This window comes from Perna viridis, chromosome 4 (genome assembly GCF_037379345.1).
Source record: "Perna viridis isolate PV_CMFRI_1.1 ecotype Kerala chromosome 4, ASM3737934v1, whole genome shotgun sequence".
NCBI classification, from domain to species: Eukaryota; Metazoa; Mollusca; class Bivalvia; order Mytilida; family Mytilidae; genus Perna; species Perna viridis.
The window spans coordinates 2,506,601-2,534,240 of record NC_142448.1 but is presented as its reverse complement, the minus strand read 5'-3'; the positions used below and the strand labels follow the sequence as shown (position 1 = coordinate 2,534,240).

General features: G+C 31.7%; 3 protein-coding genes across 4 annotated transcripts in view; 2 read left to right on the top strand and 1 right to left on the bottom strand.

The window, feature by feature from the left end:
* LOC148618437 (coiled-coil domain-containing protein 57-like) overlaps nucleotides 1-7,541 on the top strand; it is a 30,764-nt gene extending 23,223 nt beyond the window's left edge. The window contains exons 15-22 of the mRNA XM_088577356.1: nucleotides 137-237; nucleotides 1,801-2,001; nucleotides 2,652-2,711; nucleotides 2,949-3,171; nucleotides 3,659-3,819; nucleotides 4,953-5,061; nucleotides 5,936-6,151; nucleotides 6,995-7,541. Of these exons, the coding sequence (XP_088433482.1) occupies nucleotides 137-237; nucleotides 1,801-2,001; nucleotides 2,652-2,711; nucleotides 2,949-3,171; nucleotides 3,659-3,819; nucleotides 4,953-5,061; nucleotides 5,936-6,151; nucleotides 6,995-7,173 (1,250 nt within the window). The 3' untranslated portion in view covers nucleotides 7,174-7,541. The remainder of the gene's footprint in view (nucleotides 1-136; nucleotides 238-1,800; nucleotides 2,002-2,651; nucleotides 2,712-2,948; nucleotides 3,172-3,658; nucleotides 3,820-4,952; nucleotides 5,062-5,935; nucleotides 6,152-6,994) is intronic.
* A 4,371-nt stretch (nucleotides 7,542-11,912) lies between these two features.
* On the bottom strand, nucleotides 11,913-24,718 carry LOC148618436 (uncharacterized). Of its 2 annotated transcripts, none has more exons than XM_088577357.1 (12): nucleotides 24,377-24,718; nucleotides 23,982-24,098; nucleotides 22,334-22,408; nucleotides 20,989-21,068; nucleotides 20,400-20,461; nucleotides 19,664-19,761; nucleotides 17,660-17,770; nucleotides 16,761-16,880; nucleotides 15,763-16,025; nucleotides 15,235-15,426; nucleotides 14,669-14,831; nucleotides 11,913-12,090 (listed from the first exon to the last, which is right to left on the bottom strand). In XM_088577357.1, exons 1-12 carry the CDS (start codon nucleotides 24,461-24,463, stop codon nucleotides 12,001-12,003), a joined length of 1,458 nt encoding a protein of 485 aa, XP_088433483.1. In that variant the 5' UTR covers nucleotides 24,464-24,718; the 3' UTR covers nucleotides 11,913-12,000. The 2 variants fall into 2 exon arrangements, with proteins under 2 accessions (XP_088433483.1, XP_088433484.1); XM_088577358.1 differs by having other exon boundaries at nucleotides 23,982-24,095; nucleotides 24,377-24,418.
* LOC148618435 (elongator complex protein 6-like) lies at nucleotides 24,624-27,640 on the top strand. The gene is made up of 2 exons (XM_088577359.1): nucleotides 24,624-25,354; nucleotides 27,435-27,640. The coding sequence occupies exons 1-2, from the start codon at nucleotides 24,686-24,688 to the stop codon at nucleotides 27,552-27,554; spliced, it is 789 nt and encodes a 262-aa protein (XP_088433485.1). The 5' UTR covers nucleotides 24,624-24,685; the 3' UTR covers nucleotides 27,555-27,640.

The window sequence follows — 27,640 nt, the reverse complement described above, 5'->3', positions numbered from 1 at the left end:
AAAATCATCCAGAATAATCAACTCATATTGTAATGTAAGATTTGTAAGTTTTCATTTTTTTTTTTATGTATAATTAATGTTTTACAATTATATATGCTTTGCATAGCTAAGATAGTTTGTATACCTTCTTTTTCAGGTGCCCTTAGAACAGAGAAAGTAGAACTTTCAGCCCAAGTGAAGAAGCAACAAGCTCGTATATTGTATCTTGATGAGATTGTGGATAAATTGTCTAAAGAAGTAATTAGTTAAATTACATTGAAATATGAAACAGCTTAAATTGTTCAAGTCCTCTGGAGGGAATGACCAAAAATTTGCATTGCAAATTTGACAGTTTTGACATCGTTTGGAATTTATTTTTCAGGCCTTTCTATATGTTTACTTTATCTTCCCTGTATCACCAGAAGATGGTAATATTTACACTGGAACCCATCTCTTATTTGTTACTCCTCGTTTACCACTGTATGGAATTGAAACATTCACAGTATCTTCATGACATGTTCCCATTGTACACCTTCTATTTTAGATTTTGATCCAAATCAAAATGAAGGTCAAAAGGTACATGTAATCGAATGGGAAGTGGGGGTATCAAATAAGAATTGATCAGTTTTTCTAGTTCATACATGTATAAGTTGGAGAAAATATGTGTATTACAACCAAAGACAATCACTTTTTTATTGAAACATGTTTTAGTAAGAGAATATACAGTATATTATAGCCAAAGACAAACACTTTTTGTTTATACATGTTACAGTGAGATAGAATACATGTATTACAGGCAAAGACACACACTTATTGTTTATATATGAAATAGTAAAAGAGAATACACACACTTTTTAGCTCACCTGGCCATCACTTGACATCCGTTGTGGTCATCATCATGGGGGACAAATTTTATGAAAATCTTCTCCTCAGAAACTGCTAGACCAGTTTGATGTAAATTTTGCATGATTGTTTTTTAGAGCATTGTGCACAAAGTGACTGCTAGGATTTATGATATGTGAAAAAAACATGGCGGCAGTTACTAAAAATAGAACATAGCAAAATTCTGGTAGGGTTATATTATTTAACATAATGAAATGGACTTCCACTGAAATATTCAAAGCTTTTCGTCAACTGATGTAGGAGTTACAGCCCTTGAAGCATTTTTTTGTTTGTCTTTTTTCACACTTGCACAACTTTGAAAATCTTCTCTTAAACCATTTAAGATCATTTAATGAAAATAAGCATAATAGTTCTTTAGTGTATTGTGCTCCAAATGAATTGTGATTTTTAATTTGTGAATAGATATGGCTGCCTATACTAAAAACGGAACATAGGGGTCCAAGTACAGTTTTTTGAAAACAATTCAAAAACTGTTGCCTTTAGCAATATTCTGGTTCAGGTCATAAGAATGCTATTAAAAGCATTTCGTGCATTTGACAATTCAGTTAACTTTAACTTTGCCTGTCTCATTCCTGAAGTTTTTTAAATAAGCAAATGGTTAGCCAGGTGAGCGATTCAGCCTCTAGTTATTGATACATGTACATGTATATGTAAGAGAGAATACATGTATTACAACCAAAGACAATCACTTTTTGTTTATACAAGAAATAGTAAGGGAGAATACATGTATTACAGTCACGTACACACACTTTTTGTTTATACATGTAATAGTAAGGGAGAGTTAATACATGTATTACAACCAGACAATCATTTGTTATTGATACATGTATTAGTAAGAGAGTATACAGTGTATTATAGCCAAAGACAATCATTTTTTGTTAATACATGTAATAGTGAGATAGAATACATGTATTACAGCCAAAGACAAAACAGATAGAGATAGATCAGTTACAATATGAGGTTGGAGCCCAAGGACGACGTTACACAGCAGAGATAGCTAGTCTGAAACAGAGGCTTTCTGATATAGAGATACAACTTATAGAGGCCAGGAAGGAGGCTGATGAATACTATAAAGGAAATCTTGAGAAAAATATGGAAATAAGTTCTCTCTCACAACAAGTTAGTAAATATAGATTGTTATGTTCATAGGACATATAATGAATACAGTAATGTACCTCAAGTTACAGTCATAGTGATGACTTCTACACCTGCGGCACTAAGATTAGGATAAAGTATATCTTATCTTCTTACAGAAAGTCCTTAAAAGGCTTTGAGACCATAATCTTGGTTGATTTTCGATTGCTGTATGAGTAGTACGCACTTAAATGGACGTGGTTTGTGTATGCATAAATTACCTCCTACAATTCTTAAAAATAAAAACCCAATAAAATTGTATTATCAAATGCATGTTGCATACACAATGATTAAGTATACATATTGTAAAATGTAAGGGCATGTGGGAACACTGCAACCTAAAAATGCATTAATTCTGTCATGTATTCACTGAATGAAAGAGCTGAATATGGCGGAAGTCCAAGATTACCTTAGGTAACAAAAATATGGGTAAAGTACCATAACTGTTCTATTAGAATCAAAATCATGAAAACTTCATTTTATCATTGTTTTACCACAGGCTTGTTGATATTTAACCCAACATAATGGGTTAATACAACATTGATAAAATAATGATAAAATAAAGCTTTTGTGATTTTTCTTCATTCACTTAATAGTTTCAATGTGTTAGTAGGACATGTATCTGTTTATTGCAGATATCACAGTTGAAAATAGATTTATCAGAGAAAAGACCAGGAGTAAATTTTGGTGCACAGGTAAGCTTGAAAGATTTTTTTCATTAATCATGGTAATAAATATATGTTCTTCAGTCTTCTTATTAGTTTTTTTTTATGTATGATATGCTTGGCTTAAACTGATATTTCAAAACTCATTCAAACACCATAAATAGTTTCTTTTCATTGTAATATGCTGCTATCAGTGAAAATGTATTAAACTACTACTGAAAGCTTTATTGCTGTATTATCATCATCAGTAAAATATTTTATGTACAGGAACTTGTTATACAGCAATTACAGGATGAAATATCAAGGCTGAAGCAACAGGCTGGTAATGTAACTGGTTCAGTACCAAATAGGAAACAAAACTCTAATATTCAGCTTGAAGAATTACAAGGGAAATTAAAGTCTGCAGCTAAGCATATAGCACAGCTCGCCAAGGAAAGACAACAGCTTATAGAGATGGGAAATAGACTGAGGGCTGAGCTGAAGAAAGCTGGTATGTTTTATTTAGCTGATCCAAAGATTGGGGTTGAGCTGATGAAAATTGTTTTGTTTTATTTATCTGAGTAAAAAGATCAGAACTGAGCTGAAAAAACATGGTGTTTTTTGTTTGGCAAGGTGAAACGATTGAAGAAAGCTGCCTGTTCCAATTACTTGAGACAAAGCAGCTGCTTCTGCATGGTGTCTGTTTTTTGAAACAAGAACTCTTCACTTTATTTCATGGTTTTCAGTTTGTTCTTTTCTTAAAATCTTTATTAATTTCCAAAGTTTTAACCACTCTGGTTTCTAAAAACTACATACTGAGTAAAAACTTTTATAAAATACTTTTTTTTATTGTCATACTAACTTAGCAGTTTTTGTGGCTTCCACAGTTGAATAATAATGTGATAGTTAGAAGTTCTGTCTGTAAGATCAATCTTTGTAATTAAAATGTTAACATTTTATACAACACAGTTATCTTGATACATTATCTTAATGTACAGGTGTGTCGTCACCTCCTTCCAATCCTCCAACAAGTAGATCAGCCATTCAGGAACCTCCACGACAGATTCCCTCACAACTCACCCAGGACCATTCTATGTCACAACAGTTCCTCAGTAAACTTTCTCAGCTAGAGAAGTTGCAGTATGATCTAACCAAGCAGGTAAATTTCCAATCTTTGATTTAAATGAGAGGTAATTTTCATGCATTTCTTGTGACAATTACTAGTGAAAAAGTATGAGGGTATTTTTATCTTTACTGGCTGCATTTGATTACAAAAATATTGACAATATCACAATAGTTTTTGCCTTGTCATTGTAATGTCAAATGACAATGGCCAGAAATATTGTTGATGTCATTCATGACAGTGATTGGAAATGTTTTATGATGGAATAAAAGAAAAAAACTTGTTCTCCGGGTTGATATGATTATCTTCCTTCCAGTTTAAATTTCCATGTATTTTCCTTTTTCAGCTAAGCTACCCTTAGGAACACAGAGAATTCCCCATCCAGATAATGAAAGTACATAAATGTTTATGTCTGTCCATCTGTTAATTTGCCACATATTTTATAAGCAGAACTCCTCCTACACCTCTCAACATATTTTGCTCAAGTTTTAAAGGAAGGTTAGACTTCATTTGTAGATGTGCATTAAAGAGTACAATTATTGTCCAAAGCCCTCAAGGATTATAGTACAGCTTTAGGGTTTCACATGTAAATCTTTTTTAAATCACTTTATGCATTTCTATACCATTTTGCAGTAAGGATAGGCATTATATGTAGATGGGCATAAAGGGGTATAACTTTTGTTGGAAACCTGCAAAGGGTGTTAATCCAACTTAACTTTTTACATGATAAATTTTTGTAATGGCAACTCCTTCACAACCTCTTCAGGGCTTTTAATGAAATTTTATTTGAAGGCTTGGCCTGTGTGTAGATGTGCATAAAAATTTATTTCCTTATCCTGTGAGCACAACTAATCCCAAAATACTTAAGGGATTTGATGAAATTTTACAGGAAGGTTAGCCATCATATGAATGTTGTAATTATTGTTGGATGCTAGCAAAATCTGACTAACAATTGTCAGGATTTTATATGTGAAACCTGGTAAATGTCCAGTGTCTGCTGAAGTCTTCTTTGTGAACTTTGCCTACAGTATTTCTTTTTTAAATTGTTTTGTTTCCTGTATTATCAGTAAATATTTTCTTTCACACTAAAAACTTCTGAGTATCTGTTATTCATTAGATTAAATGATAACAAATACCTATGCTCACAGTAATACTATTTACTGTTGTAGCAATTGCAGTATGCCCAGAAGTTTCCAGAGGATACCATGGAATCAACAACCAACAATGTACCAATGCAAGGAGATTACAGGCCTCCTTCTATACTAAAAAAATCTATAGGTAACTATTTCAAGTCTTTTGATAATGCAATATTAATAAATATGTATGGATTCTGAATATATTTTATTAAGGTAGGTCATAATATTTTTTGTTTATAGATTTTATTATAATTTTTCTAGATGACTTTGAATGAACATACTTTAAAATTTTAACTTAAAAAATATAGGTCACTGAACTTGATTTTGATTTATTTAGGCCTTAACGTAGGCATTTTTTACAACATTTTATATAGATTCTGTAGAGAATTTTCAGTTTCACAAACTGTTAAAAAATTGGGAAATAGAATTTTTCAGAAATTAATTTGAAGAATACTTATGTGATTTTCTTTCAAATTTCAGGAAGAAAGTTAGGGGTCACTTAAACACTTTTTCTCATAATATTAAAAAAAAAAAACTCATTACATTTTTATTATACATTTTCTCACCAATTATCTCCCCTTGAAAGATTCATACATTTTCCAACCAATTACCTCCCCTTGAAAGATTCATATTTTTTTTTTAAATTAATGTTTATCATTTTACCATACATTTTTTTTGTCAAAATTTCTTTTAAAATATTTTTTATATCATTTCAAATACTATTAATTATTTGAAAATACAACTGTTTAATTTTACAAGATGACAGAAAAGTATGTTCCTTAAGTTTTCTAAATGTTGTGGATGAAAGTTGGCCTATTTTTATTTAGTTTGAAAGAACACCTTAAATAAATTTACATGTACAAAGTACTTAGAAATACAGTACTCACTAACATCAAGAGTTCTCTTAAAAACAATACTTATTTCCAAAAGAGGAACAATATGGCATCTAAAACCATTTATATTGCTTTTATACAGTATATATACTTTTGTCATATCAGTCTTTAATGTTATTACAGACTTTGCTGATCAGGATGAATACATGGACACAAGAGCAAGTTATGGCAACCAATCCCTGGCATCTACCAATCTGAGCGTTCCGGAGTCAGACAGAACTTCAAAGGAACAGCCATTAGGCATTAGTATGTCTTCAGTTGGTGGAGAGTCATTACAGGAAATATGGAAACTTCTGGATGACAGACCAACTCCTACTCCTAGATCTCCTATCCGGAAAGGTAGGATCTGATACAAACCAATTCTTATTCCTAAATTTCTCAGTAGAGGAAGGATCTTGTACAGAACAACTCCTAGATCTTTTCTCAGTGAAGGTAGGATCTTATCTGACCAAATTTATTTCTAGATCTCCCCTCAGTAAAGGTAGCATCTTTTCAGACCAAATTTATTCCTAGATCTCCCCTCAGGAAAGGTAGGATCTTATCAGACCAAATTTATTCCTAGATCTCCCCTCAGTGAAGGTAGGATCTTATCAGACCAAATTTATTCCTAGATCTCTCAGTAGAGGTAGGATCTTATCAGACCAAATTTATTCATAGATCTCTCAGGAAAGGTAGTAACTCCTATGCTTAGATCTTTCTCAGGAAAAGTAGGATTTTAAAATTTATCTCTTTTCAATGTAAGGTCAATATGCAATTTATATCCTGGTAAGTAATAGAGTAGAATAGTCTGCAATCACAATTGACAGCATGGTTTTTAATTTTAGAAAACTTTACCTGATACTTTCTCAGTGTAAAGCTAGAGTAGTGTGTATATCATGTATATTCTTGTTATGATAACATGTCAATATCTGAAATATAATATATGTACTTAAATGATATTCTTAAAAAAAATATGTAACTTTGGACAAGTCCATACAGTTTGGTTGGTTGGTTTGAACTACTTGTATATATTTATCCAAGCTTCTCCTCACTCCTCAAGGATAAAAATAATAAGAATTAACAATGTTATACTTGATTAAGTTGTTATGGATTTTTGCAAATGAGCTGAATATTTTGTTCAACTATCCCTAATACTACAAATATCTTAACCAAAATGTACATATAGAATATTTTTTCTTACAGACCAAAGGAAATTGGCTGATGTAAGACAAGATTTCTTTATTGAGGGATCTAAACCATCTTTGGAACAAAGACCCAAATCTCAGCCATACAAACCATCAATAAAACCTGGCAGTAAAAAAGTTATAAACAAACCAAAGATTAGGAACTATAATGTGAAAGGGGGAGAAAGTAGTAGTTGATGGGAGTAATAATTAAATGTGATCCTACTTATCCAAGGATTGAACCGGCAGCTGTGATTTTGTAAATGCCAGATCCAAGCTGGTTGTGATCTGTCATATCGACCCAGTTGTGATATTGTGAATGCCAGAATCAATCTAATTCAGTAGATTAAATTAGAACTATTTATTCTATTGGAAATAGTTATCAAGAGAAATTACATTCAATCTAACCAAAGTATATCATGTTTATCTTCGCCATCTTCACAATTAGAATTTTAAAATGCTATGTTTATATGGTATTATTTTATTATGTTAAGTTAAGAGACTTTTTTATGGTATTAAATAATCATAAATAAACTTGAGACTCTAGAGGGTCCGAAGTACTCACATGGCGCTCATTTCATTGCCTTATGAATATAAAAATAATTTTTAGTGTCGTTATTGGACAATTTTTCCTGTTTGCCACAGATCTTAAAATATAATCCAAAAAGGGCTATTTTTAACTGAGTTGCAATAAAGTTGAACCCAGTTATTGATTTGTGATGACAGGTTGGTGGGAGTGTGTCAACATTGGTTTCTGGACATAAACAGGAAAAGGTTATATCCAATTCAAACTTTGGGATATCGTAACATACTGGGTAAGTGGGAAATTTCCTTTAAGGTGAATAACAGTGGACAAAACACTTAATTTTTTCCATAAAATTGAGGTTTCTGGACATTAAATCAAAAAGTTTACATCTGATTCAAACCAAACTTTGGGATTTTGTTACATACCAGATAAGTGAGATCCCTTTTGGTTTTTGGGAAGTTTCTTTAAAGGTCAAGAATACAGTCATATTTTTTTCTAAAAAAAAATGAGGTTTCCATGCAATAAGTCTAAAAATTTACCTCTGATTCATACCAAACTTTAACAGATTGTTAGATGCCAGATAAGTGAGATACCTATTGATTTGAGCAAAGTTTTGGTCAAGGTAAAGTATGCTAAAAAATTGCATTAGGATTCCAGACTTTAACTTAAAATGTTTACTTCTGATTGAAACAGATCTCTAGAATATTGTTACAAAATAAACTGGTGCATATAGTGCAACATGCCATATGGCCAATTTAAAAACTAAGACCTTGCAAGCACAACAAACATCTCAAAGGATTTTTTTTAAGAAAAAAATCTGGTCTCAAAAAGGTTCACATCTGATTTTAAAAAAAATCACAGTAGAAATATTTCTAAAAAATGAGGATTGAACTTGGCTTGTGCACCTTGGTGCATTTAGATTTTTTCCTTTCAAGGGCAGTAACTCTTATTGGAAGTAATTTCTTACCCTAACTTTATTGAATCTTTTAGAGGGCTGTCGTACAGGTATCATTAATACTTGAATGTTTTTTAGCTCACCTGGCCAAAGGCCATTCTAGCTATTGCCATCACTCGGTGTTCGTCGTCGTCGTTAACAATTATTCAAAACTGTTCTCCTCTGAAACTACTGGACAAATTAGAACCAAACTTGGTATGAATGTTTCTTGGGGTATCCTGCATAGAATTGAAGTGGGGATTTTTGATTCATCGAAAAACATAGCCACTGTTATAAAAAAAAGAACATAGGGGTCAGACAGTAGTTTTCATATGTATCTCCTAAACTGTTAGGTTTAGCTAAATTCTGACATGGGTGAAAGTGTTCAGCATGATGAGATGTTATTTCATTCAAAAATCTTCTCCTCCGACATTATTTGATCAATAGAAACCAAACTTGAAATAATTGTTTCTTGGTGTATCCTGCATTGAACTTATGTGGGGATTTTTGATCTGTCGAAAAATATGGCAGCCATTACTAAAAATAGAACATAGGGGTCAGACAGTAGTTTTTCACATATATCTCCAAAACTGTTAGGATTAGCCAAACTCTTTCAATAGCTTAAATGGTCCATATTATTACGACTACAAGTCTTCAACTTTCACTTGTTGAAAAGATTTCATGATAAGTCCTACCAAAGACTTCTTGTTAAATTTATTGCCTTTGAAAGGCAAAATTCAACCAGGTGAGTGATTCAGATTGTTTTAAATGCTTTCAAGATATTGACTGAAAAGTGTAAAAAAAATATACATTCAAGGGCCATATCTCTGGAAAAAATAAGAGATATGGTGAAACACAACAAAGGCACCAGCATATAACCTAAATCTAAAATATTAAATAGTATCAAAGATCACCAAAAGGTCTTTAACAAGTGTAAACACCCTTTAAGTAAGCTCTGAAAGGCCATGACAATAAAAGTAATAAATCCATGGTAACAGAATGATGATTATTTGAAAGTATAATAAAGCCACCCACAATATTGACCAACATCTTCTGACTATGGATTTGTGGTGGGGTTAAATTAGTTTTATATGGCCTTAACCACCCCCTTTCATGTCAAAAAGGTAAAAAAAGAACTGAAACAAACACACCATAAACTTCATTCAATAATACAGCCAATTCTCTCCATGAAATATCTCAACATGAGATAAGACAATGAGATATCCACTTCAAGAATGCTCAAGTACTGAAAAGCTCGCTCCGAACATATTAAAGAATGACAATACCATCAAAGGAGTCCTCTATAACAGTTTATGAAATGTAAAAAATATCATTTTTGTCTAAGGGCATTAGCTCTCCGACAACTTTGTTCCTAAGGACACTATCATAGAGCTCCAAGCCAGTGAAGGAAAGTAAGCTCTCCAAGTGATGACTACCATGTTTTTTTCAGGGTTCAAATATCTGTCTCTGTGCAGGATACTATATAGAAAAATTCATGCCAATTTTCATTAAAATCTGTTAAGTAGTTTCAGAAAAGACTTGTAGACAACAATTGACTCCAAGTGATGGCAATAGTTCATTTGGTCCTTCTGACAAGGTGTTAGGTGCTAACATTACACTAAATTTCATTATTTGATATGTCAAACACCATATATCCTCCTGTATTTTGAGGTTTTTGTTAGGAAAGGAACATGTCAATTTGTCATGCCTTAATATCATATTTGATGAATCTTTGACGAAGCTACATGCCTAAACCAGTGTTCAGCATCATTCAAATGTGTAATAGTATATTGATACTTACTTAAGTGAGTTGATTATTATGTCTCTAAAAATTCTAAAATTAAGCATTTTTATTTTTATACAGAGCATGGAGAACAATCAAATGCTTCCCAAGTAAGTTTGCATTTCTTTGGTTTTGTAATACCCCTGGACATACCATATTTATGGCTTAGCAACTTATCTCAGTTGTGACCTTTCTTCCATGAAGTCTCAGTTAATCATTTGTAGCATGATAAAAATTTAACATTAATACATTGAGCTTTGAAATCAATGTCAGATTTTAACCTTGAACTTCCTAAACCTAACTTAAATCATGCAAATAAAACATTTTAAATCTCTTTTGTTGCAATTGTTATCAGTGCTGAAGACCAACATCTGGGCATAAATATTTTTCTAAATTTGGTTAATAATAGAACTACTAGCATTGTTTTGATATTTTTTTGTTAATTAAAGAATAAATGCAAAACGTATATCCAAATGTTGACAAGTGCTTTGGACTATTTATTTCCATTTTCTAGAATAAGCATTCATAACTTCATATTCTCCTTGACACTGTTAATCAATTGCTTGGCCATAACTAAATTTTCTGATGGTGATTTAATCTAGAAATTTTTTTTGTTGCATATGAATATGGCTTTGATACATAACTTGTTTTATTGATTGATTGATTGTGGTTTAACATCATATGGCAAATATTTCACACAATTCAGAATGAGAATGATTGACCATTCAAACAAACCCTGTACTAGTCTGACATGCTGAGCAGGCTCTTTATTGTGCTAGTTTACAGAAGCCTACAGGAAGGCCACCCTTCCCAATGCATTATTCTTACTCTGATCCAACCTGTGGTCACTCTATCACCTTAAATACTGTGTCCTTGAGGGAGAAGCAATAACCACCATTTTTTAGTGTCTGTTGTGACTCAGTCAGGGATTGAATGCATGACCTACTACACTCGTAGCAAGCACACTACTGTAAAACTGCCGAGATGGTTTGTAAATTGTTTTATGCTCTGGCTGAACAATTTCCATAAGAATTAAAATCTCGACTTTTCAAAACTGACAGAAAATTCAGTACTAAATGGGAATTCATTTGTTTTCTGGCACATGATTCTGATCTTGTCGGTAGAAATGTAGATAAATTTTCTGTAAGACAATCACCTACGAAGTCATACACAAATTAAACAAATTTCAAGCTTGTAACTTGCTAGTAACCTAGCATATACTGTCAAACATGCATATTACAAATATACATGAATTAACACTCAATATAGATATGCCGACAAAATTCAGATTACATACACTACATCTTGTCCTGATTCTGAAGTTATTATAACCAGACATTAATAATTATTGTGTAAAAGTCATAATGAATAAGGACATTAAAATTTTCCAAAAAAATCAAAAACAAAAACTTTGGACAGGGACTTACATGGTGGTATGGGGATCTACCTGTGGCCGAACAAGCTCTTTACAGTCCTATAATTATTATTATAAAATTAAAGTGCCACACTTTTTACTGAAACTTGAGAGGTATTTCTCTTTATTTGCCAATACAGACCTTGTTTATTGACAACTATTTGTATTTGTTTAGACTTTTTCATTGATTTTCATTGAAGAGTGACAATGTCATTGGATATTTAAGTCTTATCACACCATAAGATAAGGAGTCACTTTAAAGAAATCACATGAAACACCATTCAATGTTAATTATTTTATAATCATTGCATACCAACTTTTTTCCTATACACTATATAGAAGTCAATTATTATATTCAAATGTTGTGGTCATAGCTTCTCTTGTTGTTGAAGAACTTTCTGCATTTCTATAAGTAAAGCCTCCCAGCCACTGCCTAAATCTTTATGATTGTTATCCACCTGCAAACAGAAAACGTCCATGTTTTACCATTATTGTTCCTTCCAATCAGTTTTGAACAAGCTAGTATTATTTACAGGCATGTGAAATTTCTGCTCTTGTCACTAAAAGTTTGTCTATTACTTGCAGATGTCTACTTGAATAAATAATTGCAAAATTGTAGTTCAGTCAAAGATTATAATGTAACCATGTAACCATGTAAAGCAGTGTTATTCTATTTAAACATTAAACTATTTACTATTTATAAATGAAGATTGTACACCACATTACTATATAGATAGTGGGGATTTATTAAATGTTCCCTGTGTAAAAAAAAAAATCAATAATTCACACTGTGAAATAAATTTGGTAATTGTACTCTCGGACTTTCTACCGCCAAAACATCACTAATATCTGTAAAAATCATTCAACCATAACCAGAGTCAAACTTAATCTGTAACTTCTCATAGTAAGACTACATACAAAAGATAAAATTAATTGGTGAAAGTGTTACAAAAAAAAGTGTGGAAAACTTTAAATTCACTGAAATTTTCTAAGTCTATGGGCAGTAACTTCTATAAAAATCATTCAACCATAAGACTCACTAACCACTTCTAGGTCAAAGGCCATCCTCTATACACTGAACCTAGACCTATGCATTGTAAGTTCATTGTGTGTGTATTCTGATTAAAAGTAGTCAAAATAAAGCTGGGAATGTGTACTTTAAAATCATATTTGTAATTTACTACAAATGTGTATGAATATTGTTTACATGGCCTCCATGCTGTCAGTTAGCAGAAAAGGTAAAAATATGGATTTTCAGAATTATTTATTCAAGTAAATTTTGTGAAGAATTTCTACAATCAGCATACCATTAGCATAATGATTTTGAAAGCCTTATTTTCCAAGCTTTGCAATGTTATGCAACTTTAAGATGTCATTTGTCCTGGGAATTCACAGTGAAACTTTAAAAAATACTTTTTTAACATGTAAAGTATTTTGTAATGGAAACATTAGAAATGGTTAGTGAGACCACAAATTTAATCTGTAACTTCTCATTGTAAGACCACATACAAAAGATACAATCAATTGGTAAAAGCATTACAAAACAAGAGACTCCCAGGAGCCTGAATAGCTCACCTCGTAATTTTTCACAATTCACAGGCAATAACTCGTACAAGGAATTGTCTGACAACTTTTATCCTTGGAGACTTTTTTAGGCCTTACAATAAGGATCATTTCAGCAATTGAAAGAATTTGGCTAAACCTAAAGGTTTTGGAGAAAAAATATGTGAAAAACTACTGTCTGACCCTTATATTCTATTTTTAGTAATGGCAGCCATGTTTTTTGACGGATGAATTATCCCCACTTCAGTTCTATGCAGGATACCCCAAGAAACATTCATACCAAGTTTGGTTTCAATTGGTCAAGTAGTGTCAGAGAAGGTTTTTGAAAGAAATAACATTAAAAATGGCAAAGACGCCGAAAAGGGCCATAACTCCAGCATGTCTTAACAGATTAGAATGAAAATTTGACTACAGATAGATCTCATCATGCTGAACACTATTACCACATATCAGAACTTAGCAAAACCTAATGGTTTTGGAGATATATGTGAAAAAACTATTGTCTGACCCCTAGGTTCTATTTTTAGTAATGTTTTTCAACAAATCAAAAAAACCCACATCAGTTCTATGCAGGGTACCTCAAGGAACATTTATACTAAGTTTGGTTCTAATTTGTCAAGTAGTTTCAGAGGAGAAGAGTTTAGTATAACTGTTAACGATAATGATGGATGCCAATAGCTCACATGGCCTTTGGCTAGGTGAGCTAAAAAGTGGAAAACTTTAAATTCACTGAAATTTTCCAAGTCCAAGGCCATAACTTCTGTAAAAATCATTCAACCATAACCAAAATCAAACTTAATCTGTAACTTCTCATTTAAGACTACATACACAAGATAAAATCAATTGGTAAAAGCATTACAAAACGAAGTGCAGAAAACTTTAAATTCACTGAAATTTTTTAAGTTCAAGGGCCGTAACTTCTGTAAAAATCATTCAACCATAACTAAAATAGTAATACAATATATCATTTCTATACGTATTACCAAAAAACTTCTAATTCTTCATTATAAAGGTAGAGGTTTCATTGTGTTCTTGATTGACTGATTGATTGTATTTTACTGTCCTATGGAATATTTCATAAATTTTAGGTCAAAAACATTTGTCTGTCACTAAAGTATAAAGGGTTTTTTTTTTAAATCAATCAAGTTCCACCAAAATAATATATTGTCATTAGTAGATTTTGGTTTGACACATAGAGTTTTCTTTTGTAGTATGAGAATAACAACAGTAATACAGTAGTCAAGGATAGAAGCTATAATCAAATTATCAACTTCCATTATGTAGATTATCCTTAAAAATATATGATGAGAATGGATATGGTGAGTATGCAAAATACATGTAGTTGTGACCATCATAGGAGTATAAAATTAGTCAAATTTAAATAAATAGACGTTGATCACGTGCCAACCTATGCATTATTTCTGGATGGACTCTTCATTATAACTGAAGCAATTATAATTCTCAAAGACTTACCCTTTCTAAAATCTGTCTGTATAGACCCATAATGTTTTCTTTTTTTCTCTCCCACAATCGACATTCTTCATTTACACTGTCAATAATTTGTTGTTCTTGTTTCCTTAATTCAGATTTTTGTGCTTCATCAGAATCAAATCTTTGTTGAAACAAATCTTTCTGCCTATAAAGGAGAACAAGATAAAAGATTGTATGAGGAACATAAAAAGAAATAGTAAAAGAATAAGTGTCTGAAAAATATCAAATTATTGAATGACCTTTGTAATGAACCAACATTATAAACTTGAATTTGATTCCACATACTAAACAGCTCTTAACAGTATTCCACATACTAAACAGCTCTTAACAGTATTCCACATACTAAACAGCTCTTAACAGTATTCCACATACTAAACAGCTGCTCACAGTATTCCACATACTAAACAGCTGTTCACAGTATTGTTTTTATCTGAAAACAGGATGCTGCAGTTAGTCTTCAGACATCTGGAAAAACAGTTTAAAATTTTAAAGCATAATTTTTTAGGTCTAAACTTTACAGATTCTAAAGGTTTCCATGCTGTACTTACTGTTGTAAAGTTTGTACAGACTCTAATAGACTTTGTATTTTATTTTGATGTTGTAATGACAATTTGTCTCTTTTCTCCATCCTTCCTGCTATAATCTGTTGAAGTTGATCTTTTCTGGCTCTCAGATTTGACAGAGTGGTTCGTTGCTCCTGACATTTATCTACTATTTGGTTTATCTCTCCTGATATTTGACTGGAATGTATAAATATGTCATTAGAAATAGGTACCGGTAATATACATTCATGAATTATAAATTATATATGCTTTAAAAAATAGCATACATAAATAGATTCATTAACAATACTTAACACTTTTTTTTCAGAATAAGACAGGTACCCATTTAGCAATTTATACCAGTAAAATCAATAAAAAGTACTACATATCATTAAAATATTACTGTGGCCATGAGAATTTCTGTGATAATGTCTCACTTTTATCTTTGATACATTAAAACCAAATTGTAATACTCCACTGTCAATCATTACAAAATGTGAAATATGAAGACCAATGGATAAATGTTTAATTTACTTTTCATTATCAATGTTAGTCTGTAGTTCCATTAAAAGTTTTAAGACTTTATCCATCGTTGCTGTTCCCTGTATAACAGTCTCCAGACGTTGCTGCATTTCTTCTAATAAAATCCATTTCTGATCCAGTCCACATTTCATATTAACAACTTTCTGTTTCATGTTCTCTTGATCTTCTTTGACTCTCTCGGGAGACTGAACTATTTTCAGTGACAGTTTTTCAATTTCTTCTTTTGTTTTTAGAATCATTACTTTCACCTTCTCCTGCAGAGAAAAAAAAGGATAATCAGTTTGTATATAATCTAGAAAAACTGTAAGCAAAGCTGACTTGGTGATACACTCTGCTTTCCTCCACAGACACCATATGATACCCCATAAGTGACTTAAGAATTCAGATGAAAAAAAAATAGAAGATGCACAATGACATCATGTAAAAAAAAGAATCTGAGAAAGTTTCATCAAAGTCCATTCAGCGGTTTCAGAGGAGTTATTAGATTAGAATGGGGATGAACAAATGGACGAACAGAAAGACAGTAATCACTATTTATCTCCCGAAAAGCGGGGTTAAAATAAATCACATATATCTTAAAACCTAGGTAGAAATCTAAAAAAAAATTAAATGATGCTTTCAAAATTTGTTGTCACAAATCAATACAAAGCTACATGCAAGTAAAAATCATACATGAAATGTAACAACTAAATTGATTCCATTTAAAGAGTGTCAGTTCATCTTCCGGCTAGTAATGTACATTGAAATATAAAGAGATTTTTAATGAGCTGATATACTTATTTTGACTCGTGGTGTTACCTGATTTTTTCTTATAGGTTTCATAACAGTCTTATTAAAAGTTGAGGATACAAAGACTAGACACATGAAAGGACTGAATGACGGAAATCTTGATAACTATATTATGCCCAGCTTTGAAAAAAGAAGTATAATATCACACGATATACCAGCCGAAAGTCCACCAAAATTATAACAGATACCAGAAAACTTACCATAGCAGCTTGCTTTTCTGCCAAACATGCTTTTACCTCACTGATGGCTTTCTGCTTCTCATTCTTAACTTTCTCCATTTCATTCAGAGTCACAAGTCTTGCTTGAATATTTTGCTGAACCTGTAATATACAATAACATAGTAACAAGTCTAGTCTGAATACACTGACGAAGTCACAAGTGTAGTCTGAATACACTGACGAAGTCACAAGTGTAGTCGGAATACACTGACAAAGTCATAAGTCTAGTCTGAATACACTGATAAAGTCACAAATCTAGTCTGAATACACTGACGAAGTCATAAGTCTGGCCTGAATGTCTTGTATTTGAAGCCTACACTGACAAAGTCATAAGTCTGGTTTGAATGTCTTGTACTTGAATCATTCATTGACAAAGTCAAAAGTCTGTTCTGAATTTCTTGTCTGTGTAATATACACTGAAGAAGTCTGATTTAAAGGTCTTGTCTCTGTAATATTTTACTATTAGATTAATTATTTAAACCCTACTTTATTAGGAAGAAATTTGTATGTTAAATCTGACAGTAACCACCTATGTTAAAATATCAGGGAAGATTTTATGAGGTCTACAAAGCGGATATCGGCAAAATTGGAAGTAAATATACCATAAAAAAAGAATCTTAACAGTATAATCTAGATTTGAAATAGCGGAATTCCACTAAAAAGCAGAAGAAAATCATCCCTGAAATATACATGTAGACACATTCTTCAACAAAACTGATAATTTCAAATATACAGTATCAAAATTGGTGGATGTTTTAAGGAAAGTAAAACATATTATACTCACCTGTGATTTAATTATATTATTAACTTACTCCATAGAATACCCAAAGTTTGATGGTAAGTTTCCTCTATAATAAGACTAACACTATAAAAATATTTACCCTGACTATTTCTGGTTCTTGTTCAGCTCTGGTAGACTTTATTGAGTTTACTTTCATTTTCAGTTCATCATTCATTTTCACAACATGGTCAAATTGCTTAGCAGATCTTTTCTGTAATATGGAAATTAAAAAAAAAATAGGATATGAGCTAAAAGAGCTAGTTAAAGTATAAGGATCCTTGTTCATAAAAAAATCCTGATATCAAATGTAAACCCACCTGTTACTCAAAACTACAATAAAATATTAAAAATATAAGGAAGAAATGTAACTCAAATCAGAAGGAAACGATTCCCCTCAATCACGATTAATGGAAATTAAATCATAGTCCTTGGTAAACAGGAAGCTGTTGTCAAACTTTTCCGAAAATAAATCCAATCATATGGTATAGCTACAGAAAAATCTGTTCAAATTTCCAGTTGCTGAGAAAAGTGTGATGAAAATTTCAACTTTCAAAAATATTAATTAACTAGAAGCCCTGTTTATCACAGGAGCCCCTGCATCATTTGTTAGTAGTGACTTTTTTTTTAATAAATCAAATGTGTCTGTAAAGACATGGTTTGCAGATTCAGAAATCCTTCCAAGACTTGTGTTACTCATGGTCTGGGGATCAATTTGGGGATCAAAAATTCCTAAATATATGCATATCTACATATTGATCGATGGACACATTAATGGACACATAAAAAATGTTAATACCTCCATAACAAATCCCTAACTTTGTTGCTTTGGATATGTTTCTGACCAAAAAAACAAAGTCACCCAGTTCCGTAATATTTCATGACAAACAAGATCCTATGACCTTGCACACCATCATTATGTGTAGAAACATCCTGCAAAAAATATTTAAGATGAAGAGATAGACATACAAGCCATATAGCCCTATTTTTGACAAAAATAAGTAAGTCTAACTTTCCACAAATTTCCGTAATATTTCACGAAAATCAAAATCCTTTGACCTTGCATACCTTCATCATGTGTAGAAATATCCTGTAAAATATTTTAGATGTAGTTCAAAAACTGTACGAGGAGATAGCCGGACAAGCAATATAGCCCTGTTTCTGAGTAAAAGGACTAGTGTAACTATCACCAATTTCTGTAAAATTTCACAAAAATAAATCTCCTTTGGCCCTGCACACCATCATCGTGTGAAATATTTTAGATGTAGTTCAAAAACTGTACGAGGAGATAGCTGGACAAGCCATGATCATGTGTAATCCGGACAGATGGACGGCTGACAAACGGACAGGGGTAAATTAATATGTCCCCCGACAGTTTGTCACGGGGGCATAAAAAAAACCCCAAATCCCTCAGTAAACAGGAAGTTGTCAAATTTTTCCCAAAAATAAATCTCACCATATGGCTTACCTACAGGAAGAATATGATAAAATTTCAAGCCACTGTGATGAGAAAACTTGTTAACACGAAAACATGGATGAGCAGACAAGGGTAAATTGTATACAACTCGAGTAGGGGTATAATATTTTGATAAACAACACATACTACAAAGATTCTACAGAGTATCAAAAAACATTACACGACTGATGTGACAGAAGTAGTTAATTCATAAGTTACCTAGTACAGTTCCATTACATTTTAAATAGAGACCATAACAGTGTACTAACAAAACATCAATAAATCAATTTGGCTTAGAACTGTGGGGAAAATATGAAGCTATGGATAACAATACGGGCCATTGCTCTATTATTGTCTCTCTATTTAACAAAGAATCTAAATAAGAAGTTTTTAGACTAAAACAAAAACAAAAAAAGTAGCAACAGTTTTTCCTAACAGAGATTGTCCTGGTAACTTCATACAATTGTGATGTTTGTGAATGTCAATTTTGGTCAGTGACTATTAATCAGTTGTTAATATACGGTCAAATCATTTTGACTACTCAGATTATTTGGTTTCAGTATATCTAGAATAGCTTTCCAAGAAACAATATTTTCCAACTTCTTTTCTTATTACATGTATATATTTCATCTATTTTTATCCTTCACTTACATTTGCTTCCTTTAAATTTTTAAATACATCAGTCTGATGTTGTTTGAAGAGGATGAAATTCACCACTGCACTTCCAATCTTTATACATCTCTGGCTTCCTACAACAAAGTGTCAACAGAATAAACTAAAAATACCTTGTACTGTTCTAGGATATAATTAATGATTTTATTCTGTAGGAAATTTCAGAGCTGTCAAGTTCCCCTTAATATTAAAAAAATAGTTGTGACAGGAAAAGGAAGGAATACATAACATCAGCAAAATTAGGTATGACCTTAAGGATGTTTACTGCTATATTTAAGAATTACAAGGATTTCAAAGGGTTGTGAAATCTTTTAAGATCTTACATGCTAAAGCAATACGAGTAGAAAAAATTGATGGGCCAGTGTGCTCATTTTTGAGATATAAGCATTTGAAACTTTGGTGGTAAAAGTACTTTTTTTAATTTTTCATAGGTTTTGTCTCAGCAGGTTTTATCTATTAAAACACTGGAGAAATGACAAGGATTTCATAAAATCTTCTCAAATAACAGTTTAAGGTGACTGTGTGTTTAATGAAATTATGAAAAGAAAATTAGGGGTCACTTAGCAAAAATATTAATGCTATCAAAATAATAAAACCAGAGGAGTCCAAAAAGCTGACAAAAATTTGACTGAACACGAGCTGAGAACATCCTTAAATGTCAAGCGATTTTTATTTTTAATTCAAGGTTGTATAAATAACATGGGGTATCTCTTACTGGGTTCATGAATGTCTGCAATACTGAAATCCTTTATACCACACGTTCTCAATACTCTGGACCTAAAAACAAATTAAAATATAATAATATAAAATATGATTCCACTATAATTAATAATTACTAAACAAAAGATTTAATCTTTTTGAATACAGAAAAAAATATAAAGTTAGTTTTGCTACTATCTGTATACATTCTACAAGTTTGATCTTTAATGATATTTTTTACTTTTATTGATAAAATTGATTGTGGTTTAAGTCCTATGGCAGAAATTTCATGCATTTCACAACCAGAACAACAGACCTAGCTTTGTAGCAAACTTCTCTTCTACTGTCTCTCTGGCAGAGAAGTCACTAACTTCCATCAGTTTTAAATTTGTTCAATGAGAATAAGTGATAACAAGCTCAGCTTTGAATTGACCTATGACATCAAGCAATTATGGGGAGTACACTATGATACCACAGAGGTGGTTTATTGTGATTGTTATCTTTCTTCTTTCAAGTGGTTTGAAGTTTTATGAAGTCAATGTATGTCGTCTTGTATCACATGATGGATAGATTTGATATATAACAGTGCTGTAGTTAATACTTACAGAGCCAATGACAGTATCATCTGTGGTAAGGCCTCTTCATACAACTCAGGATGCTCCAACGTTGAGACATTCATTGAGTTCTAAAAGAAGGTGGGATAGTCATGAACTGACAAAATAAGAATGACAAAGAATAAAAGAGAATTGTCATCTGACATGAGTGCCATATTCATAAGTGTTGACATAAATATGGCCTGACAAACAAACATTAAAATAACACAATGGTATCCAGATTTAACAAAAATCAAAGTGCTGTTAGCACTGGAAGTTTTTGATCCTAGTAAAATTTGTAGCATGAACAGAATTTCAAAGATTACATGATGTTAAATAAAATGATACATGATGTAATCATAAAACTACAGGACTGTTTAATTCTAATATGTACAAACTAAGTGTCAAAGAATAAATTGTAGATCATTAGTTAAACAGTATCCATCTACAGACACATTTACAACTTTTGTTTGATTTCATCTTTCTCAAACATTTTAAAACCTGTCTTAAAATTAATTTGCATATAAAACCAACTTCATTTTTAGAAAATAATTTCCTAAATGTACACAAGATTTACCTGAAATAACCACATTGCATTAATTTTTTAATTTTCCCACCAAATTTAACTTGGTTAAAATTACTCCTCTTCACTTCCTGTTTATTCATCATAAAATACTGATGGAAAGTACTTTACAAGAGGTATCAAATTATAAAAGAAATTACATTTAGACTTTATCTTGTGTAGTGTTCAGAAAAACGAGGAAAGGTTCTGATATGAACTGGTGATGTCAGGTATTTTGATCCTAAAGGATCAAAAACCTAACAAAAAATTAAAGAACCTTAATGAGCATGCTCACATACATGTACTGGACATAGATCATGTATATTACAAGTCTCAAATTTCAGGTTGGAGTTGCTACAATATTTGCAGAATCAAAATGGCAATATAGTATGCACATTTTCATCTCATAACAATACGTCCTATCAGATATGGAAGGTATAGAGGTGTTGCGCTCACAAGGTTTTTACTATTTTGAACTGCTGAAAATAGTCTAAGTCCCATAACTCCTACAAAATGTGTCAAATCAAATGGTGGTACAGTATTATAACAAAACATCCCTCCAAATATGGTTGGAATATGTGATTTCAGAGGAGTTGCAATCACAAGGTGATAATCACGGACACGTTATGTCCTCCATTGTGCAGGGTATAAAAATACATGTATTTCAATCAGCTAGCAAGCTGAAATTCTGAACTTTATATGTTGAAATTTCAGGTAAACAAATGTACTAAAAAGTTTAAAAGAAAAATATCCAACATCCGTCTAAACACTTTAGTACACTGTAGAATGACTTACCTGTAACATGCTCTCAAAGGAAACACCAGTTAATGATTCTAAAATCTGAGGATACAATTTGGCCCAACGGTTTGGCTGTAAATGAACAAACTTTGAACTCTTGGTTAAAAAAACATATACAGTATTTACTGGTATGTCGCTTCAAATCTTGTTAGAAATTAAAATGTTAACAAGTCATATGTGATTGAACAGGAAACAACTTTTAAGTTATTTAAATTTTATCATCTTTGTAAGTTAACTGATGTGTCAACTACATGAATCTAACTTGAAGTCACAGGGGCTGCTCTAGCTTCCAAAATTCTGTCGCCAGAAAAATCGCCAGCTGCCATTTTTTGTCGCTAGTTTTCAGAAATTAGAGCCAAAGAGTGCCCAAAAAAATCATACTTTTTAAAAAAAAAAAAAGGAAAGTATAAGTCCACTGATGAATTATCTTTGTCAATTCATCAAAATAACCTCTCCATATAGTCAATGATTTTGAAACATGTTCACCTTTGTCCTTTATGGTCTAATTTATCTAATACAATATATATATATATATTTTAACAATCTTGAATCTTTTTTTTTTCAAGTGATAAAATTTCTATCAAACTACATTTTGTACCATGAACCATTAACTGTGTCCCTATTTAATTATCTTGATATCTGAATAGCATTTCTTTAACTAGATTTTGGGAATCCCCATTCTATTTGTTTCCCGATCATCCGCCAAAAAAGTCACATGGCAAAAGTGTAAACAAATGTCATCCATTTTCTTTTACCAATTCTTTCATTTCAAAGTATTTAGACACTTCCTGATGGGATAATCATTGTTAATTGGATTTAATTTATTCTATTATTAGGTAAGTCTGTTTCTGAATGTATTACATGGTTAAACAGGGCTGTGAAATTTGTGTGTAGCCACGTGCACATGGCCTTAAATGTGTTTACCTTTGACCAGATGATGAGAGTTTTAATTGGCTCAATAATATATTTACATTTGATTGACACCTCCCACGAGGATATTGTCAGTCACAGTTGCCTGGTCTAATTACCTTTAACTGCCTTCAGTCGTGAATTGGTCATAGTCAATTAACTCTGACCAGGTGTCAACACAAAATTTGAGAGAATATCCATAGCTGCTAAACTTCCTGTCAATTTTAATGTACAAAACCTAGGCGCCAAGAAAATCGCCAACTGGCTATTTTTGTCGCCAGATAAAATAAAAAATCGCAAATTGCGACATTGGCGAAGCCCAGCGCAACCCCTGAGTCAATGAATTTTAGTGACAAGCTCTCCACATTGCATGTACTATTATTTGATCTGTATCAAGCTGGATGCATTTTGTGACCTATACGTATACCCAAATCTTAAACAATTCTAAATTTTGATCACAATGCAATAATAAATCTGCATTGAAAATCTGTAATCAAAAATATGTTGCAGGATCAGATTACATGTAGGTATTAAAATTTCAGATTTTCATATATTCATATTCCCAAAACAACTGTACTGTGCTTAGAAAATAAGTAAATTTGCAGTAAATTAATGAATTACATGTAGTGTAGCAAATTTTGGATTACAATCATATGTAGTTTGATAACTCAATCACAGCATTTTTCATGAAAAAAAACTTTTCTGCCAAAATTTTAATTTTCTTCAAAATACAAACATCTGGTCTTTTGAAATCTGTCTCCTCTATGAATATATTGCCAATATTTCTGAGTTGTGGAACAATTTCTTTCACATCCAACATAGGGAACTCAAATTGTTGTCCCTCTGCCATCTTCTGAAAAAAAGTTTTATTTAAATGTATAAGTGAAATCATAAATACAAACAAAAAGCACTATCCAAAACTCCTGGGGAGAACACTAGCAGATTAGCAATAATTGATTGTTTCTGTCTTGAACCGCGAGATCTCTATTATACATGTACTTCTGACCAGTATATACACTATTTCCCCACCACTGAACATCTTGTGTCTGTGTTTTGGTATATAAAATCGCACTGAAAATTTATTTCAGCTACGCTGTATGCCTTAATAACATATTAAAATTGATAGATCACCTTTTTGCTCAAACCTATTTCAAAACATCCGCCAAATACAAAGTTCTCGTAACTTCCGGGAATAAAAATAACGGAACGAATTTGCATATATTATAATCATATTTTGAAAATTGAATGTTATAAAGGAATTATTGCTTGAAAGTTCCTTTATTTTCTTTTCTTTTGCAGTTTGATAGTTTTGAAATTTATATATCCAGTTGACGAAATTATTGTTTTGAGTTCGTTCCAAAAGTTTTTATACTTTCACTTTCATTTTGTTGTTGCATCAAGTTTCCCTTGGACTGTTGAAATATTTTTCAGTACCTCAATATGTTTATTGAGCTTAACAACTTTTTGAATATCAAAGCGTGTGAGAACGAACAAGGAAGTTTTATAGGTGTTTCTGAATCATCTACAGACGGATCTTTTGTTATTCATCATCTTTTGTCACGCTCCTTGAAAAACTCAGCCCCAGTTTGTTTTGTGGCATTATGCCAGTCATTTGGTCACTATAATGCTATCAGCCAGAAGATTGGAAACAACCTTGCAAGCTTGAGAGAATCAAATAAGCTTTGTTTTATTGAAGGACTGAAACTTTTGGGGCACATGTGTTGTACTGATTGTGACAAGGGAGATAATTCACAATGCTTGACTAATACTGCAAGAGTATTAAAGGATGTATTGCAATCTGTGAGATCAAAGTATTGTGAACTTCATAAAAGTAATAGTCAACCTCCATTGGTTATCATTGACAATATTTCAATACTAATTTCTCTAGGATTTTCTGTTACTGATGTGGTTGCATTTTGCCATTACTTACAAGAATTTGTTCACCAAGAACATCTGAAGAAAGGTAGCTTGATACTTTACACAAATAATGGAAGAGGTGACAATGACGAACAGTTGAAAATTCTTTGGAACTGGATCTGTCACAATGCTTCATTGACTATAGAAGTATCTGGTCTTTCAACTGGATATTGCAAAGATGTTCATGGAGAGGTAATTTAAATGTTATTAATTTTTTTTCTTAACTACATTGTATTTCGTGTTCACACTTCAATTTTGAGTCAAGGTGTTTGAAGTCTAAACTGTTGGTGCAGTTAAATGAAGTTGGCTTTTCAATCAAAGTTCAATGAGAATTTGCTGATTACAGTATTCAATTTAATTCAGTTTAATTTTTTATTACCTTTAAACTATACACTTTATCAGTACAAAGTACAATGATAGAATAGTTATACAGCAGAATAGATTATATAACTACACTTCATACATGTACATGTATAAAAGTCCTGATTTCTGATTGTTTAATAACAAGTGTATTTTAGACATATTTATAAGATTTCTGTAATTTTCACAACTGTCTGGTTATTCAATGTATGCATAAACAATATGTCTTTTTCCCCTCTTAGCCATGGTATTTGCCAAAACCTACAAAAATGCACAATGTACATGTGAATAAGCCTTTGTTACCCTGGGGGATCCTGCCAAAAATCATTCGGAAGTTCTTTTGTTTCATTGTTCATACATGTAGTAACTTACGTGATTTATGATTTTTAAAAACAGAAGTGAGTATCAGTTAATCAGTCAAAAACAACTGATATATCTGTTCAATATACATGTACATGTATTATGTGTTATTTTATAAAGCACAGGTAAAATATATTAAACCGCATTTCTGTAAATACAATGTATTAATGAAGTTCTGTATTGGAAACAACAAATTTGTACATTTAAAATCTACTGCAGTGTAATATTTTTCAAAATTTCATACTAAAAGTGCCTCTCATAGAGTAGTGGTAATCTACCAAGTTCATAATATTGAATGACATAAGGGTTGGCTCTTTTAACACCAAGGAACATCTTACAAAATTCAATAAGAACAGTTTCCATAAGTGGTGCTTTATGAACACCCAATACTTCACATCCAAACATTAAAACACTTATTACAGATGGTTAGAAGACATCAAAATCATGTTTTCCACAAACATCAGTTAAAAAGGTGTTAATTCTTGAAATTCCAGAGGACAATTGCCCTTAAATATAAATATAATTTCAAAATAAAGATAAAACTGGCAAGAGAACTATGCCTTTAGTGAAAAAAGTCAGAGTTAAAACCATTGAAGCATATACATGTTCTAACATTGTTATACATAGACTTCAGAGTTAAAACCATTGAAGCGTATACATGTTCTAAAATTGTTATACATAGACTTCAATACAGTTAAAACCATTGAAGTGTATACATGTTCTAACATTGTTATACATAGACTTCAATACAGTTAAAACCATTGAAGCGTATACATGTTCTAACATTGTTATACATTGACTTCAATACAGTTAAAACCAATGAAGCGTATACATGTTCCAACATTGTTATACATAGACTTCAGAATTCAAAAACCATTGAAGCGTATACATGTTCTAACATTGTTATACATAGACTTCAATACAGTTAACACCATTGAAGTGTATACATGTTCTAACATTGTTATACACAGACTTCAGAGTTAAAACCATTGAAGTGTATACATGTTCTAACATTGTTATTCGTAGACTTCAGAATTCAAAAACCATTGAAGCATTTACATGTTCTATCATTGTTGTACATAGACTTCAATACAGTTAAAACCATTGAAGCGTATACATGTTCTAACATTGTTATACATAGACTTCAGTACAGTTAAAACCAATGAAGCATATACATGTTCTAACATTGTTATACATTGACTTCAATACAGTTAAAACCATTGAAGCGTATACATGTTCTAACATTGTTATACATTGACTTCAATACAGTTAAAACCATTGAAGCGTATACATATTCTTACATTGTTATACTTTAATACAGTTAAGAATTTTCCTATTTTTTCTAACTTGTAACTTAAGCATGGACAATCTATAGAATCCACACAACAGCAACACTATCGTTTACATTTACATAACAGAATATATACACAGAAAATTGCATCAAATGTGCTGTACTCTTTTCAAAACCCAAGCTGTGCATCTGTTAGTACATCTTTACTAGATACCCATAACAATCTAAGGCTCAGTATTAACTATACTATTTCATTTGTAGATATCAATACAAGATAGAGAAAGTGTGACAAGTGTTGGGAAGATTAGAACTATGCAATACAAATTAACAGATAAAAATATTATGATGTTTGCTGCTGGAATGTCGTCTGCTGTGCTGTAGCCCTGCTGGAGCGTTGTCTGCTGTGTTGTAGCATTTACAATAAAAATGATACTGTACAATGTTTGTAGTATCAGAACTAAAATAAG